At 38.6% G+C, this 18,285-nt stretch overlaps 4 protein-coding genes across 4 annotated transcripts in view; 3 read left to right on the top strand and 1 right to left on the bottom strand.

The window, feature by feature from the left end:
• On the bottom strand, nt 1-1,766 carry banf1 (barrier to autointegration nuclear assembly factor 1). Its single transcript, XM_016501508.1, has 3 exons — nt 1,644-1,766; nt 930-1,109; nt 1-841 (listed from the first exon to the last, which is right to left on the bottom strand). Exons 2-3 carry the CDS (start codon nt 1,053-1,055, stop codon nt 695-697), a joined length of 273 nt encoding a protein of 90 aa, XP_016356994.1. The 5' UTR covers nt 1,056-1,109; nt 1,644-1,766; the 3' UTR covers nt 1-694.
• Nucleotides 1,767-6,655: 4,889 nt separating this feature from the next.
• Nucleotides 6,656-10,986, top strand: LOC107700018 (4F2 cell-surface antigen heavy chain-like). The gene is made up of 9 exons (XM_016501507.1): nt 6,656-6,788; nt 7,521-7,758; nt 7,856-8,046; nt 8,490-8,663; nt 9,120-9,208; nt 9,321-9,466; nt 9,697-10,006; nt 10,100-10,153; nt 10,249-10,986. The coding sequence occupies exons 2-9, from the start codon at nt 7,544-7,546 to the stop codon at nt 10,582-10,584; spliced, it is 1,515 nt and encodes a 504-aa protein (XP_016356993.1). The 5' UTR covers nt 6,656-6,788; nt 7,521-7,543; the 3' UTR covers nt 10,585-10,986.
• An 893-nt stretch (nt 10,987-11,879) lies between these two features.
• LOC107700017 (calmodulin) lies at nt 11,880-15,506 on the top strand. Its single transcript, XM_016501506.1, has 6 exons — nt 11,880-12,232; nt 13,034-13,064; nt 13,146-13,289; nt 13,372-13,478; nt 13,586-13,721; nt 13,874-15,506. Exons 1-6 carry the CDS (start codon nt 12,230-12,232, stop codon nt 13,900-13,902), a joined length of 450 nt encoding a protein of 149 aa, XP_016356992.1. The 5' UTR covers nt 11,880-12,229; the 3' UTR covers nt 13,903-15,506.
• A 718-nt stretch (nt 15,507-16,224) lies between these two features.
• The window catches only part of LOC107699966 (pyruvate carboxylase, mitochondrial-like), a 124,040-nt gene continuing 121,979 nt past the window's right edge, over nt 16,225-18,285 (top strand). Inside the window, exon 1 of the mRNA XM_016501430.1 lies at nt 16,225-16,559. The gene's annotated coding sequence lies outside the window, so the exon portion shown is untranslated. The remainder of the gene's footprint in view (nt 16,560-18,285) is intronic.

The raw sequence follows: 18,285 nt of genomic DNA, 5'->3' as shown, positions 1-18,285 counted from the left end.
TTTTAGAGACATAAGAACATTTATCAGTGTTTCTTTGACCACTCATGTAGCATTTTAAACATCTGAAAGCAGCAAATGCCAACCAAGGTGTGAATTAGGTGGCTACACTATGCAGAATGAATCAGCCCACGCATCTTCAGGTACACATGCACAGTTAAAACAAATCCAGATTTTTATTAAGGCAATTTAGGGGTTGGGGAGCATAAAAGCATACGGCAAAATGACACCATTATGCATCTGATCCTTTGGGTAACATATCAGAGAACAGTGACCAGTTCACATAAACCTTTAAAAGCTTATAAGCACTGTGGCACATTTTGGACATAGTTAAAACCTTCAAACGTTATAAACAGAGAGGGAGGAAGACTTGCAGAACTATCTGTGTTATTGAATTTGGACTACTGGTGCATGTATTGCCTGGAACAGAACTGCATATAAATGGATTTTTGGATAATTTTGTATCATACCCCCAAAACTAAAGATCCAGTGTGAATGATGTTTGAACACACAAAATGAGCAGTGATAATACAAGTGTACCCATCTAAAGACCTTCTAGTGCGATAACTCTGTACTAAGAATTAATATTAATACATCCAAAAATTGTCAGAAAAGTCGAATTGACAGAGTGAGGTAAATGTATTCGGCATACAAGTCAGCTTGGGGGGGATGAATATACAACAACAAAAAAAGTCAACTACAGGAAAGAGTCACACCACTCTCTCAGACAGCTATAACAGTCGCCTTGCTGTTTGGTGTTGGCTCCACAAGTATCCTTCAACCATTCCCGAAACAACTCCTCATCTTTCCTCAGGACCAAGAACTGTCCTAGAACAACATATGCCTACGGGAAGAAAAATGAACGCGAAAGAAAAATTAAGTTTCAGTTTCTTGACTACGGAGTATATATGAAACGTCTTTGTAAATCATACCTTGTCGAAGCCCTTCTCTTCCAATCTCTTTCCAAGAACTTCACCGATTCCTGCTAGTGCCATCACAGACTTCTCCCCCATGGGCTCTGCCACAAAGTCCTTGTGTTTTTGTGATGTTGACGACATTGTTGATTTGTATTAGAGAGCGTTGCGGGATTTCAAGTTGACTTCCTTCAGTGGCTTAAAACAGAAAAACATTTGTTAAAAGGTTTGATTTCTTAATAGCTGAAACTAACTATACATATAAGTCAAAAGAAAAAAAAAACTATTCAGCTCCAGATATCATTTCAGCTATTGCTAAAATGCAAATGTGCCTGCCCTTAAAAATCAGCCAATTTGCCTCTCATTTCCTCATGTAACGTTATTATATTGTAACACTGAGAAAGGAACGTGAAGGAGAGTTGCGAGACTAAAGAGAAAACCAAAAGTTAAACTACATATATGATTAATACAACCATCAAACACACAACAAAGAGATAATAACTAATTAATAAATTGTTATTATGAAATTATGCAGTTGATAAGAGTCAAGTTTTCGTAATTTTCACGAGTTTTTGAGGTCCCGCCTCATTTCTTCGCGTTCAGCGCCACACAACGACAGCTGACACGCCATTCTCTACTCATTTAAAAATAATAAAAACCTAAGTGGCAAACACAACAGAATGAACAGTATTTTTAAACACACGTGCAGCAGAAACATAGTTTATATCATACCTAGACGCTATCATCGAGAAATTTCAATCCTCATCCACAAACGCCGTGCTGTTCAGAGTCAATGTTCAATGCGCCCAAAATAACTCCCACAGCGCTGCTTCCTGATCCCGCCTTTAGAAAGAACACCGCCACTTCCGCTCTAATCATGCTGCTGTTCAGATAGACACTGGCCCCTGGTGGCTCCAGCTATTTGGTGGAAATCAAATACAGTGGAGATCAAAATTTGGGACCAAACTGCAATTTCCTACATTTCGAGGTCACTGCTTAGGCCTATTTGAAGTTATCCTAACAGGAGCGAAAGCACAGTTTTTTAGAGCATATTCTGAAGCACAGTATAAAAAACTGAAATGAGATATTTGAAAGAGAACACTGAGCAAAATTAGAGAACACTTACAGATGCCTCCTAGTTGTTTGGTGTTAATCTGGAACCTAATACTAATTTCCTTAATTATCTGACAAGCCCTATTTAACTGAGAGCCAAACTTTTCATTGACTTTGCAAGATGGTGAGCTACTCTAAAGTGATTGAAACCCTTTGACAGCTGGTTATCCAGATGAAGGCCAACAGCAGCCATAGCAAGAGAAGTTGATCGATCCAAATCTGTGATTTCTAGAATATTGCGTCTTTGTCACTAACTCATTCAAGTCCCCCAGAAAGGCTGGTCTTTCACAAAATACAAAGGACAGAATAATGCAGAGAATCTCAATGGGCAATCGGTTCAACACTGTAGCTGGAATTGCTCGCCAGTTCAGCGCTGAACACGTTAAGGATCTGTCTCGGCATACAGTCTCTCAACATTTAAGAGAATTTGGACCTTTCCTTCCCTGCATTCATCGCCCAATCAGCCAGCAATTTTTCGTGCAGGACAGTGCTCCTCATCATAATGCAAAATGGGTAAAGCAGTTCCTTGAAGCTGAAAACATTGAAATAATGAAATGGCCAGCCAAGAGTCATGATCTAAACCAGATTGAAAATATCTGGAAAATCCTTGGTGACAAAAGTTATGGCTAAGAAACCCACCACAGTCACCGAACTGTGGAAGAGACTGGAAGAAGTGTGGACTAAGATGTAGCGAGAAATTAGTGATGTCCTGCAGCACAGATGTGCTGAAGTCATTCAAAGCAGAAATTTTAGTTGTAATCTTTCTTTGTGCTACAATCATTGCTGTTCTCTAATTTTGATCACTGTGTTTCCCACAAAATAAAGGGCTTTTATTGAAATGCCTTGGTTATTTTGTAAAACACTGTTCTACTAACATGGTATAGCCACAACTAAAATTCCTTCAAATTTTGAATTATGAGGATTACATTTTTTCCCTTTAGTGTTCATTGTTCTCTAATTTTAATCTCCACTGAAGAAATCAAATAGATTTTATTACACTTTTTAAAAGCAAATATCCAAATAAACACGAATCAAACTGAATATATTAAGCAAGTTCTTTACTTTCAGAATGTGTGATTCTATTGTGTAAAATGTCGCTGAATTCACTGAGTTTGGGGGGAATTAAGCTTGAGAGTCAAACATTCAATATTTTTCACATCACAGTGAAGTCTTGAACACAAACACAATGACATAATTTACATTTTTTAGCATTGCGTCAAAATTTGGAGAAGAATTACTTCACAACAGTAGTGAAAATTGCTTTAACATTGTATGGGTAAATAATAATAGCATAACATCCAGAATAGAACATTCATCTAAGAATTCCATCCATGTGCTAATGAAAACTCATATTTCAGATTAACTTGACAGTACAAGTGTCATTTTCTGCTAAAACTGACAAGGTCTGGAACAGCGCAAACACTCAGATGAACACCAGGGGGCAGTGATACATTAAAAGCCATTTCCAACAACAGCGCTGACAAATAGATTTTTATGCTAAGTAGATATGAGGAAAACTTGTTGATTTACACAAATCCTTTGAACTGTAGAACTGATGCTGTATTTCATTATCATAATGAATTTATTGCAAGAGCACCTACATTTTTGGAGTAAACATTTCAGATGTCTCATGTTGATCATGCAGAACCATCATGGGTCGTGCAGTTATCTCTAACTCTTCCAGGCACCAATCCAAGAATTGCACATACTAGCCTGGAAAGGAAAGAGAGGTCAGCATGCTGACTCAAACTGGCACAGACAAAAAGTGTCTTGCTATTTGGAAAAGGTTTGCCTGTTATGAAATCTCTAACTGTACCACACAAACCAGTTGGTTGAATTTGGTTTTGTTGAATTGAATAATTTAAGGTTGACTCAAGGGTTTGTGTAATGTTGATTGGCTTAGTCCCTCCAGGATGGTTGATTGATTTCTGGAGAAATTATCAATGACAGTGCAAATGAGCACTTTTGCTCTTTTGTTCTCAAGTTTTTACTTCTCTCACATCTTCTCTGATTTCATTAACACATACTGAGGAATGATGAGATTATGTATTCCTGACGAGAAGTTATTGTTTTTCAGAACAACAAAAGGAAGAAAACTTTTTGTCCCTGCTTGTGAGCCTGCAGGCACTGGGCAGGACCATGTGTCTTTACTGAGCATGAGGGGACACAATGTGCTCTGACAGTGTTTACATGATATCTGAAACTGGAAGGAGGAGCTTCATTCTGAGTGTTATGCTCCAACTTGCTCATTTTTGTGTCTGTATTTGAAAAATAAAAAGTGCTGAATAAGTTTGTGGATCTCCACAAACATTCAGACAATTACACACTGAACCTTTGTGTTTCTACAAAATTATATATTCAGCCCAAATCAAAATATGCTTTTGTTGTACTTAAATATTCCACATCAAAACATTTATTAAAATATCAGGACGTGTTTTCCTCAGCGTCCCTGCTGATAGATCATATTTCAGTTTTCCTGACAGGTTAGGAGACCATGTGGAAGCACAGTCCTCTGTATGCTGTCAATGTTTTTCTGAAGCATGGGTCTTTGCTGCATTCAGTGGACATTAAATTTATAGCGCAAGAGACAAGCACATAAGGAAAATAAAAGGTAATGAATAGATTGAAACCTTGAGGTTTTATATAGGAATTTGTTGTTTATTATTTTGGATCTGTGCTCTTGAAATTATTTTGCTGTTTCATCAATTCCTGATTAATAAAGCAGTCTTACAATACTCCAGAGTCTATTGTAAATTTAAATAAAAGAGCCATAGAGCTGCATTTAATCAGGCTTAGCTGCTTAAATTAGATAACAAAATTAGGGTAAAGGTTGACCAACTCTTTTGTCACATAATTCCAATATATTTGACTGATCAGAACTATATATATATATATATATATATTGAGCTATTTTTCACTTATTTGTCTTTTTTGAAATAATACATTAAATTTTACACTTTAAATGTAAAAGCATACTATAAATACAGCATGTAGAAATATTTGGGTAAACAGTAGATTTTGAAGATTTTTTGAGCCCTGAGGAAAAACTGTACATTGAGATTCCTGTTTACACTGACCATGTGTTATGCTGTTTCTAAGATCTTTCTAAGAAAGAAACTCAATACCCTCAACCCCCCAAACGTGTTTATGGAGGTCTTGTACAGTCACGAAAACAACAGGGAGGAGAAAGAATAAGGTAGTAATGTCAGGTTCTTAAGGTGGACTCTCTTAAAGGGGTCATATGATGCTGCTAAAAAGAACAGTATTTTGTGTATTTGGTGTAATGAAATGTGTTTATGCGGTTTAAGGTTCAAAAAACAACTGTTCTGGAACAGTGTTGTAAATACAACTTAACCACTGATTTGTAGTCGTGTCCTCTTTTGGAAGACCAAACAAAGTAGTTTCGCTTTCACAATGAAACAGCGTCACACACCGCGGCCTACAGTGAGCAGAGGCCGGGGGCTAGCGTAAGGAACGGCCGGAGGGTTAGAGTGAGCAGAGGCGAGTGGGCTTGAGAACGGCGCGGCCTGCAATTTCGACGAAGGAGCGTCCGGAAGGACATGTGACGACCCCGGGCTGGACTCCGCTTCGTCCACGGTGAAAGCCGATACGGCGATCCACAGCGCAAAGTTGATGTATTTCCTCAGCGACCAGCACGGATCAGCTCCAGGCATGACGAAGCAGATATCGTCCTCTTTTGGAAGACCAAACAAAGTAGTTTCGCTTTCACAACGAAGCACACAGTGTCTTTACGTCATGGCGGCGAAAACAACAAAACTACAGCGAGAATAAAAGTTACACCTTCTTTCTTTGTGTGAACATTTGGGCGGCGTTATGCAAATCTTCCCACATCGTGACGTAGATATGTGGGGGCGTGTTAGAACGAGCCGTTTTAGGTAGGTGTGGCTGACTCTTAACTTTTATAAAGAATATCTTTTTGGATTTGAGACTTTAGTCTTTGCAACTTTACAGATCTTCTTTATGCACCAAGAGTTTGTAACACTCCAAAGAGAAAGGAAAAATTTAAATCGCATCATATGACCCCTTTAAATGCCACAAAACTGGATTGTCTGCCTAGAACGCAGGTCATCAAACCCTTAATTTGTTTGTTTTCTTTATACAGGCCATAGAGAAAAGAAATAATTGCTTCTGGTTGTATTTAATCTGCTAAATCTGTATTACTCATTAAAAGCGGAATCATTTGCCCGTAACTGACAAAAAGAGTAACTGATTAAGCTAGCACTGAATCACTCGATTCACGTCGTGGTGATTCCTGAGCGAATCGTTCTTTTGAATCCGATCTTTGGCGGGTAAACATAGGATTTGACCATAGACTGTATAAAAACAGGGATTTGACTGATGGAGCGAAGATATTTTTTACTTGAACTATAAACTTTTAATTTTAATTAAACTTAAACCATAAATGTAGCAGACAATACAAATAAAACATACTGGAAATGTGTCTGCGAGACAATTACATGGCAGTTTCATCACCATGCAAAAAAGGTTATTTAAAACGAATTGTTCAAAAGAATCGAATCGCGAAAATGTAGGATATTACTAGTTTGAAAACTGGTTTTGTGCTGCCACCTTAAATGTGGGCGGAGATACTTAGGCATGCGACTCCGACTCGGATCCTCTTTTTGCTCTATAAAAGCTTGAGCATCCCTGTGAATACAGACACGGCCAAAATAACCGAATATTTGTCATTTATCACAGATAAATGAACGAAGATTCCCTCATTATTCCAGTGCAGTATTCCAGGTCGGTCTTGTTTCAAATAATTTTAGAATGTAACGTTAGTTGTTCAATTTGCCGGTGTTCTTGATATTTGCGAGTACCACGAGTCGTACCTTTTATGTTTATTCATATTTAGAAGCACTTTTACATTGGTATGTTTTTTATTTAACTTGTTTATGACTCGTTAACTGCTGTTAATTGAGGCTGAATGAGTCAGAGAACAGGCGCAAACAGAACTGGGCCAATCCGGTTTACAAAAGGTCGCGCTACCATACATGAACGTTAAAAAGGTGCTTTCAAAACTACGTCAGCGGTTTAAACGAATCGATCGCGTTTACAATTAATGCTTTTAAACGTTACATTATGCCTACGTCATTAATAGAACGGGTATTTTAAAAAATAGATTCGATGAGGATAGGTCTGGTGATCTGGCACCCGGCATGTGGCTGCTATGTCTACGGTCGCTGAAGGTTTAAGCTGGATTAACTGTTGTTTTTCTAACAGAGCCAAAATCTTTCTAAAAGGCCAAAAGCATCTTGTATACTCGTGTTATTTTGGGTATTAGTACATCTGTCGTAACTTTTTTTTTTTTTTTTAAATAGTCATCTCCTTGTGAACGATTTTAGGTTATGCAACCTTCCGTGTATCTTGCCTGGCAGTGGCCACGCGTGTTAGCCCATGACGTCAAACATGTACTTCCTGGTGCCGTGACGATAGTTCTGTGCTTGCAGCTAATCTAATTCATTTTCTTTTCAGGACATTTGACATAAACTGACAAAATGAGCAACGATACTGAAGTGGATATGAAAGATGTGGAGCTCAATGAGGTGGAGCAGGAGAAGCAGCCCATGACAGAGGGGGAGGCTGGAAATAATTATGCTATCTCGCCTGTATCCGAGAAGAATGGCATTGTAAAGGTGAAGATTCCAGAAGAGGAGAGCAAATTCACTGGATTAACCAAAGAAGAGCTCATGAAAGTAGCTGGAACAACAGGGTTGGTAGCCCCATTTCCTTTCAGTTAGATCTTGGTGTGGATTTTGACATTTGCAGGTACTCTGATGATTTAATTGCTGTTGTCTTTTTGTGAATAGGTGGGTTAAAGTTCGTTGGGCACTTCTGATCCTGTTCTGGCTTGGTTGGCTGGGCATGCTAGCTGGTGCGATTGCCATCATTATTCAAGCTCCTCGATGCAAGCCCCTCCCTGAGATGAACTGGTGGAACTATGGACCTCTGTACCAGATTGGAGATGTGAACTCCTTTACAGAGTCTTCAAAGTTGATAGGTAAAAACAGATGACTCTATGGGCCAGCATCCAAGCAACCAAAATAGATCTTGTGGGGAGGAGGGAGTGTTAATGGATCACAGGGATGGGTCAGTTCAGGGATTAAAGGCAGATAACAGGCTCTGAACATGTTGAAACGCATTAATTGCTCTGTCCTTATGCTGCTGAATCAACAAATCTGGTTTCCTCCATTATTCGCTTGCATGCCATCCTGTTTGCTCAGCGCATTTATCAGTCTGTGGACTATGTTAATGGAATAGCATAAATGATTTTAAAGGAAGAGTGGTAGAATGTCTTTTAATGAATAATTTGAGGTACAGTGACGTCTGTATTAACATGGATGTGGTCTGTTATTTGAAACATTCCATATTTATTCCCTTATTGTCTTTAATATTTTGCAATGCTGCATATTTCTTTCACTCTGACTTTTGGTTACCCCTCAGGTGTGGCTGAAAAGGTTCAGGCGTTGGATGAGTTGAAGATGAAGGGTCTGATCATTGGCCCGATCCATGTGTCCAATGCTGATGAGCCTGAGAAATTGAAATTGACTGAGATTGCTGAAGAGGCTGGTGATCTGACACAGTTTCAAGAAGTCATTAAGGCTGCACACAAGAGAGGTGAGCTATAGTTTGCATTATAAAATGAAGCATTTGCTACTTCTGTTATCTTGATGGATTTTTATTTAAAATGACTTCCATATACACTGCCTGGCCAAAATGTTGCTGTCTGGATTTAAATAAGCAAATACTAAGATTTTAGGGTTGAATCATTATTAATCAGTAATTAATATGTTTCTGGCATACTGTATGTTTGGTAACGATTATTTTAACACTAACTGATGCAGTGTGTCACATTTTATTTCTCAAACAACTATGTCAGAAGACGTACCCATGTCCATATATTCCAAGATTCATCAGGCTCAACATTAATTACATTAATTACTACAATAATGAAACATTAATTACTACAATAATGATCCAATGATCCAGGCAGTGTATACTAATATATATATTTATATAATTTATTTAAGTTAATTGTTTTTAAGTTAATTGTATTTTTATGTTGACTTCTAGGTATCTCTGTTGTTTTGGACCTGACCCCTAACTATAAAGGCAAAGAGCCCTGGTTTGCCGATGCCGTCAGCACTGTGGTCAAACTGGAGGTATGACAATAGATCTAGATAATTGCTTGACTTTCTTAATCTACGTTGTCACTTGAACTTGATTTGTGTACTTGCGTTTTCAGAGTAATAATTGTGACTTTTGCCTTTGCAGTCTGCTCTGGTGCATTGGCTAAAAGAAGATGTAGATGGATTTCTCTTCTACGGTGTTGAGAAAGTGTCCACTGCAGCCCCGACCCTTTGGGAGGACGTCAGAGTCCTTATCCACAACCAAACGGAATCAGAGGGAAAAACGAAAAAGTGAGCAATCGATAGTTTAACTTTTACTCCTAAATTTGATTTTTAGTGCACATTCACTCTTTTGTGAGGTAAAGGAGCCACCTTGTGGTGGTTGGTAGGAATTTTTACAAACTGAACTCCAGTCAAGGGGACATGAGTGGGCCGTTTCTTAGTTTGAGATTGTGTTGCCAACCAAACAGCTCCATATGGTGCTTAATACTTCTATTAAACACTGACTTTTTTCCTTCCAGGGTCTTAATTGGTGTTACGGATCAGTCCTCTCCTGATGACATTGTTGCTGTGTTGAACAAAACTGGTGTGGACCTGCTCCTCACTGGTGCTTTAAGATCCATATCTGCTCTGGACGTTGCCAATACTGTTGATCGCTTGTATTCCGCTTACAGTCAGACCAGACTGGCTTGGAACATAGGTGGGCGTATTGCTGGACACCTGGCTTCATTGGTGGGGCTTGCCAAAGTCAAGTTGAATCAGCTGCTGCTGCTCACTCTGCCAGGCACACCGGTGTTTAATTATGGGGATGAGATTGGACTGCAAGATGAGGTGAGTAAACTGAAGATTTTTATCAAGAGAATTCAGACAGATCCAGGTGTTTTCCTGGAGCAGATCCTAAAATGTTGTTATCTTTCCATTTAGGTGACCAAAAATCCGATCATGGTATGGGGTGACTCTAAACAAAATATGACAGAGGTAAGGAGCATGTGCACACAGTGCTGAATCTCCAAAGTGACCCTATTCAATGTTGTGACCAGCTTTAGTTACATTTTCATGCATTTATTTTACAGGGTGAAACAACCACTTTCCGTAAGTTCTTCAAGTCTGTGAGTGAAAAAAGGTCAAAAGAGCGCTCTTTGCAGCATGGAGAATACTTGCCTTTGTTCAACTCGACCTCCGCCATGGCCTATGTGCGAAGCTGGGACCAGAATGAACGCTACCTTATTGCACTCAACTGGCACTTGACAGAAACTGTCACTCTTCAGCTGAAGCATGCTGAGATTCCTGAACATGCTACAGTAGTGTTCAGTACTACTGATGATAAAGATGGTAATGTGCTTAACCTTGCACAATTAGAGGTGAAGCCAGAACAAGGTATAATACTGAAGTTTCCTTACACTACCTAAAGATACATTGTAAACTCAGTTAGTGTAAGGATGTTGCTTTTACATGCACAAGTGTTTGATTGGCCATTCTGTTACAATATTAATCATTTTTTAGTACAAAAGCACTGGTATATATCATCAGATTGTACTGTTACATGCATCACATGCACTGCATGACTACTAAACTGAACTTTAAGCTGGTAGTGTTATTTTTTTTTTTATGTTACTTGGAATACATTCCATAGGAAGAAAAAAGATTGGTTTTTATTTTAAACCTTTTTTTTTTTTTTTTTAAATGTACTGCAATTCTGCACACTAAAAATATTGAAAACCTAAATGGCTGTTCTTTTCTTTTCCTTCTATGTAATTGGAAAAAGATGCATGAAAATTAAAGTTGTGGACAATAAATTAAGTGGAGCAGTTCATCTTTGTTGTTTGTTTTGTCATTGTATTTATTCAGGTGGGGTTCCCTCGTCTATTTTCATATGTGTTGCCAGCATAATGAGATGTAACAGAGACATGGTTGAATTATTAAAATCTACAGCCACAAAATGGAGCACCTCTCATTGTCTCCAGCATAGCATGATATCAGGTGTCTACTGATGACTTCTTTATTTAGAGCTATTCATTATGCATATGGAGAGCTCAGTCTCACCTGGCTATTTTAACTCATTAGATTTATGAACCCCTACTGAGATCGGCTCAGTGCCTAGGAGTGATGAGGGAAATTGTCAAGTATGTATGAGGTCTGAAAGAACAGACTTAATCACAAGAAACAAAACTGTTGATGAAAAATATTCTTTGTACAGTTTAGATCTAAAAGGAAATAAAACCTTAAGTAGATACATGTTTGAAGTCTTTCTGATGAATGAGTTTCCTCCTTGTGTCCTCTACCTTTTCACAACTCAAAATTTTCTAGGTCAATTACCCATTTGGGACCACAAACCTGACCAAGAACCTCTACTTTTAGGCAATGCGCCATGGTCGCTTCTAACCTAAGGGTGTTTTTAAGTTAAACGCACTTTATTTCTCTAAATAACATATTCAAAATCAATGTATTGACCATAAAAAGGACGGAATACCAACAGCAGACTCTTTCTCTGACATGCTGCCAGTGTTGCATCTGTAGCACTATATGCACTTACTGCACTAGTCGGTTTCTTGCGTCTGTCTCTTTAAGAACTGCTCTCTTCGAGGACTCCCTGACGCATTGCAGGTGGCTGTCATCCAATCAAAAGACACTTCCTAGGTCAGCTGACGAATGCCATCAGACTTCTATATATAAACTCTCCGGACCATCCATTCAAACCTGAAAGCCACCGTTGGCTATGAAAAGATGGCTTTTGAAAAGAATAATCCTAAAATAGAAACTTACAGTCGATAGACAACGCCGTATAATATATCGGTTATATCCATCTATCTATATCTGCGCAATTTAGAGTTCGAACATTTCGACTACGTGGCGGAGGAAGATCATAGCAACAGCTTTGTTGTCAAGGAGTGCGACGTCCCACTTTGGACCGAAGTACCAAGGCGTAGTGATATCGAAATTTGGGCGCACAGCAGCAGAAGATAGTGCTTGACAATCGCACGGGTGGAAAGCAAACGCTTGGGATTCTGTTTATTTCCTCTACGTGCAAACGAACGTAGTTCACACTAAAGTACAATGGTAAGTAAGCCTTTATAACTCCTTATCATAATAGCCAAAGTGCAGCGTAGCTACAAAAATGGCTGAGCCTCCATGGCGAGGTGATAGGTGTGAATGGGCTAACGTTACTGTTAGCTTAGCTCCTCGCGAGCTAACCGTCATTCTATTGGAAGCGCGCGAGCTCCCGGGCTAACGTCACTTCAGCGGGTTACACAGTTTTCATTTTTCTCAATGTGGAATAAACAGCTTGAAGCTTTCTGTGTGACGTTTTGCAGCGCTTTCTCGAATCGCAAATGGGCGTGAGATGTTTACAGCAGAAAATGCGCTATACAAGCACATCCTTGACTGGTTCCCTGTTGCTAGCTCGCCTCATGTCGGAGTCAGAAGGCAGATGTAGAGATCGCCCTCATTTACATTAGACAAACCCGTAGCGTCCCTTGTGCCAAAATAGCCCTGCTTTTTCTAATATATCTGATCGGTCACAACATGCTTGTAGTTCCCCACAGCATGCGCACTAATCCATTCAGATGGCCTTTAAGTAACTGTAAACCACATTATAGACCAATAAAAACAATACACCTGTTAATGTGGTCAAATACAGCTGTATTGTCTGCTGTGAAAGCGTTTTGTATTTGTCTAACGTTAATTCAGAACGCCTCATGAATGACAACAAACTTGTAGAACACAAGGTATCAGGTGTTAAACACGTTCCGTTCAATTTAACACGCAATAAATACAGTTAAGCAAGTTCAGACGGAATGGAAACGTTTGAAAATATCTCGGTGCTATTAAAATAATTTTCTTCTTGTGTCCTTCTTATAGGCTGATCAGCTAACAGAGGAGCAGATTGCTGGTATGGAAGATTAACCTTTGCTTCAAACCTCAAATCAGCAATTTCAATGGTGTGCAATAAATTATTTCAATTGCTTTTCAGAATTCAAGGAGGCCTTCTCCTTATTTGACAAAGACGGTGATGGCACCATCACTACTAAAGAGTTAGGGACTGTCATGCGGTCTTTGGGCCAGAATCCTACAGAGGCAGAGCTTCAGGATATGATCAATGAAGTTGATGCGGATGGTGAGGAAGCCCTTCCACAAATAATGCCATGTTAGAATAGCTCTTCTCTTTTTCTAAATCTGTTGGCTTTTCCCCCCTTCAGGCAATGGAACAATTGATTTCCCAGAGTTCCTTACTATGATGGCCAGGAAGATGAAGGACACGGATAGCGAGGAGGAGATCAGAGAAGCATTCAGAGTTTTCGATAAGGTAGTGAAGTGTACTCGCTTATAAATGCCTCTTATTTAAGGTATTTCTTTGGAAAAAAACAAATGTGGAAAGAATGTTTATCTCTTTCAATGACTAATGCTTTACAGGATGGAAATGGTTATATCAGTGCAGCAGAGTTGCGTCATGTCATGACAAATCTGGGGGAGAAGCTTACAGACGAGGAAGTGGATGAGATGATCCGGGAGGCAGATATTGATGGTGACGGCCAGGTCAACTATGAAGGTATTTTCATATATTAATGTCATTGGTGCATTGTGGTATTTTTATATGTAAGTGGATTTTTGTCTGAATAAACGCCAAGCCTGCAGTATAATTATGAAATCAGTTTGTGAAGATTGGCATGTTGATCTCATTCATTTTATTTCCCCCCACAGAGTTTGTCCAGATGATGACAGCAAAGTAAAAACTGGAAACCAAAAGGAGCACAACAGACCAAACAGTGGGCAGCACTCTCACTGTCAACCTTCAACAAGCATTCACAACCCAATCTCTTACTCTCCATTTAGTTTTGCTCTCCTCCACTTTCCCTTAGTTTGATCAGTTGTCTGCTCTGCTTGTTTTTCCAACATGATCTCCTGTCAGCTTTTTCCCTACATTATCTGGTTTTCTTTGGAAGAAAATATTTACATGCACAACACATTTTAAATCTTGCATATATGATGGTGATGATAACAGCAGTGTAACACATGTATCGATATTTTAAAGATTGTGACATACTATATGGACAAGAGCAATGCATGCTTTATTTATGTTTGGCATGTTTCTGTTTTTTTTTTCTTCCCAGCTTGCCTCTTTTTCTAACTTGCTAGTTCTCATTTAACTGCATGTTTCTCATGCAACCTCTGCTCAGTGGTCTTAGAACTGTATGGTGAATAACCATTCATGGATAATCAGGGGCTTTATATAACAAAATGGCTCAAACTTCCATGTCATAGTGTGATTGTTTTTGTAAGTGTAGATCTGTGTGTCTGAGCGAGTGCTTGTAGTTGGATTTAAAGTGGAGCCACGCAGTACAGTTTACGTTTTGGTATAGGGCTTGTTCTTTAGGGACCACATAACTAACATGTAAGATAAAAAGAAAATTAGACAAACCTGTGTAGAATAATCCCGGAAATGGTTAATTGGGGACCAATTATTTTCAGTTAGTTAGTTAGTTTGCTTGTTTTGCCCCTTTTTGTATTCTTTGAGAGAAACATGGTGGAAAGACTTTGACCTTCTTTCCAAATTGCATTTCCTCACTAATTTCACTACGGCAAAGCAAATGCCACCTATTTGTTCTAGACTGGTGTAGAGAGGTTTATTGTTTGGTTTGAGCTCTATTAGTGTGGAGTTTGTACTGAAGATGTAGAATAGTTTTCACCGAAATATACAGTCTTAGGTTTTGATGCTGCACTCGGTGTCCCAGTCAGTGGACCATTTCTGTCTAGGGAAAAATATTAAATCTTAAGCTGTGTGCTGGTTCTTCCTGCAGGCTGTTCAATATATTTGTATACATCAAAAGCACCTGCATTTTATGATCTTTTTAGAATCTTTTCTCATAATAACAACAGCATGTTCTCTTCCATGGTCCTGTAGTTGTGGTCCATACACAGTGGCAATTGGGATGGTGCGTAATGCTTGTCATCCAGTTAGACTGTGTCTGCCATGTTGGTGCAGCAACTGCTGCCATGAAACCTACAAATGCAGGCGCTTTGAATGAAATCCATTTTTTTGTAACTGTATAGACCAAGGTTAAACAAACAGCGCTTAATGGTAGAATCGCATACATTATGGTGGTAGTATTGCATCTTCTGCCCCAGTTCTTAATTTATTCTACTGTTGTGTTTTCTTGTTTATGACCTTTATATGCTGTTTTTTTCGTTCTGAGATCTAAGTTTACTGTCCGGTTCTTTTTTTCCTCTCTCTTCTTCTGCCCATAAGGTAATAGTAAATAATGAAAGGTTATGCATTCCATTGCAGAACTCTGGTTTTCTTGCTAAATAAACATCTTGGACCTCTGTTTCTAAATTACCTCTTTTTGTTCATAACACTGTTGCCTATATAACTGTAAACCTGCATGGGCTTATATTAAAAAAATAGTGTAAGAGAGACAGAAAAGTGCATTTAATGTATATCTATTGTGTTTATTGTCATTTGTTTGCACAAGGCAATATTAGGCTGTTTCATTACATTTTTAGTCCAATTAAGAATCACAGTGTCCACAACATATCACACATTACATCATATACAAGGTTTGCACATATTTCAAACAAAACCGTTAAAGAGATTTTTTCATAACTCTGGAATGACCCTTACTAAGATTAACCATGGCTTTATTGTAGTAAAAGTGTAGTAACCATTGTTTTTTGGCGTATTGATTACCATTTGTATAACCACAGTTTTACTACAAATATGGTTAGTGTAACAAACTTTGGTTACAAAGGTTTAACAATAGTAACCATATTTTATTTGTAGTAAAACCATGGTTAATTTTCGTAAGGGGTGTAAAATAAGAAACGAGGGTAACAGGAAAGTCCACAATCCATTTGTAGTTTTGTCCCGCAGTGAAACTACAACACCCAAGTACTGCATGATTTCCCCCAAGTGTCCCTGTACAGAGATGTTGCTGATTGACGTGACGCAGAACGAATAAGGTACTGCCGAGTTCAGCGGCAACCAATCGCATCAATGACAAGTGAGACGTGGGCGGGGACTCCTGTTTCAGTGCATACACCAATCGTTTACCAGCATACAGATGGGTGGATTATTGATTCAAGAAAAAAATTTTGCAACGGGCCAAACAATAAAGAGAGTGTTAAGTGATTTGGGACAGGACAAGCCAGCTCAGACGATTTGAGCGCACAATTTTCAACGTCCAGCAGGAAATCTGGACCCATCGGCCACGATATAACACACTGACTGTCAGATGATGTAAATAAGCGAGTTTGGGTCAGGCAGATTTAGTTACTTCGCTACGTATTCACTGAATTTAAGCACCGAGGTTTCTACGTCTTCACGTTCCTTCTACAAGGAACAGGATTGGACACCAGAACGCAACTGCTGTGAGACAAGAATAAGAAGGTAAGACTGCATCCTCGCATGTAATGCGTTCATCAGATCAGATGATGCACGCTTTTTGAGACCGCTGGTCTAAGCTATGTTATATTGCATGTATGATGTGCTCAAGTTTCTGCCCTAATAAACATTAGCTGCATGATGTGTAAACTTCATGCACAATAAGTGCATATTATTTAAAATGAACAGACAGTCATGGCTTCTGCAGTAAACATTTATTAAACTCAGAGATAGAGTTTGTTTTTGAAGTCGTGCAGCATGCGACCAAAGGGCATGCTTTCCTCTGTTTGCTAACGCATGTGCCAACTGAATGAATCAAACTGGACAAGCAGGTGGATTTAGCTCACTTTGTTGACCTATAAACTATTCGCTGCCACATAGCCAAACATAAACGCTTCCTGGCTGCGAGTCAGGTTAAAAAGCAAAGGAGCTATGAAGGTAAAATGACGTCAAAAAGATTTGCATACGGAGGGTAAGAGTTGTGGAAGTGTACATAAGACTGTAAGCGTAAATTAAATTTGCATGCGCAAGAGAAGCTTTGTAAAGGTGTAAATCGCGTTTCAAGAGCAAGAAAAAATATTTGCAGCATTTTACTGCTGATTAACAATACATGAATTACACTTACGAGAAACAGTAAAATGCTGCAACTATTTTTTTCTTGCGCTTGAAACGCGATTTACACCTTTACAAAGCTTCTCTTGCGCATGCAAATTTAATTTACGCTTACAGTCTTATGTACACTTCCACAACTCTTACCCTGCGTATGCAAATCTTTTTGACGTCATTTTACCTTCATAAGGAGCAGCTTTCTAATGTGAAAGTTGTTATTGATTGCGTAGCAAGTTCAGGTTCAAGTTGGCAGCTGTCGATGGCCTTTTAACGTTCATCTGTCCAATCCAATCCAAGCAGTGTCAAAACTGTCTAGGGATGCCCATATGATGCATAAAACCTTTTTATTTGGACAGTTTGCTTGGACACACATTCAGACCATTTGCGTCATTTTGTGTTGTACGGAATCAAGGTATCTTGGCATTCTTGAGAACATACAAATTTATAGTTTAAAAGTGCACTCAGTATTTTTTGCTTATTAAAAAGTTTTGCAAAATACTGATTTAGACATCAATAACTTGATTTTCTCTACATGGAGCTTATCGCCCTTATGGGCACCGGTCTTGCCTCAACAGCACAGCACACATAAAATAATTTTGGATTATGATAGTACTAATACGTGCATTTCATGGAGGTGTGTAGAATATCACGAACGAAAAGGAGCAAAGCAAAGAGCCAAATGGCAGCAGTCAGCTCATGCATTCAGGCCGAAGGTGTCAGTAAAGTCCAAAACCACTATTGGGACATATTAGAGCTAAACGTAAAGAAAACCTTTTTTTTTTTATATGAACTAAAAAAAATAATAAAGTAATTAGATTTTCTGAATGGTGCAGGAAGTGTAAAGTCAAAGGTTGATTTGAGAATGAAGGTAATTCCTGTTTTGTGAGACTTGTCAGTTAATTCCTCCTCAGAAGTGTCTAAACACGCCTGTTAAAGAAGACTCTTACCTTGAATTGTTATCAGTTCATTCAAGACACAACATGCTATGCTTATGTCTAAGCATCTGTTTTTATATATATATATATATGTATGTATATGTATATATATGTATGTATATGTATATATATGTATGTATATGTATATATATGTATGTATATGTATATATATGTATGTATATGTATAT

The sequence above is a fragment of the Sinocyclocheilus anshuiensis genome, unplaced genomic scaffold, assembly GCF_001515605.1.
Source record: "Sinocyclocheilus anshuiensis isolate Anshui unplaced genomic scaffold, SAMN03320099.WGS_v1.1 scaffold1023, whole genome shotgun sequence".
Classification (NCBI taxonomy): domain Eukaryota; kingdom Metazoa; phylum Chordata; class Actinopteri; order Cypriniformes; family Cyprinidae; genus Sinocyclocheilus; species Sinocyclocheilus anshuiensis.
The sequence above is the reverse complement of the archived record's forward strand: the minus strand, read 5'-3'. Positions and strand labels throughout refer to the sequence as shown.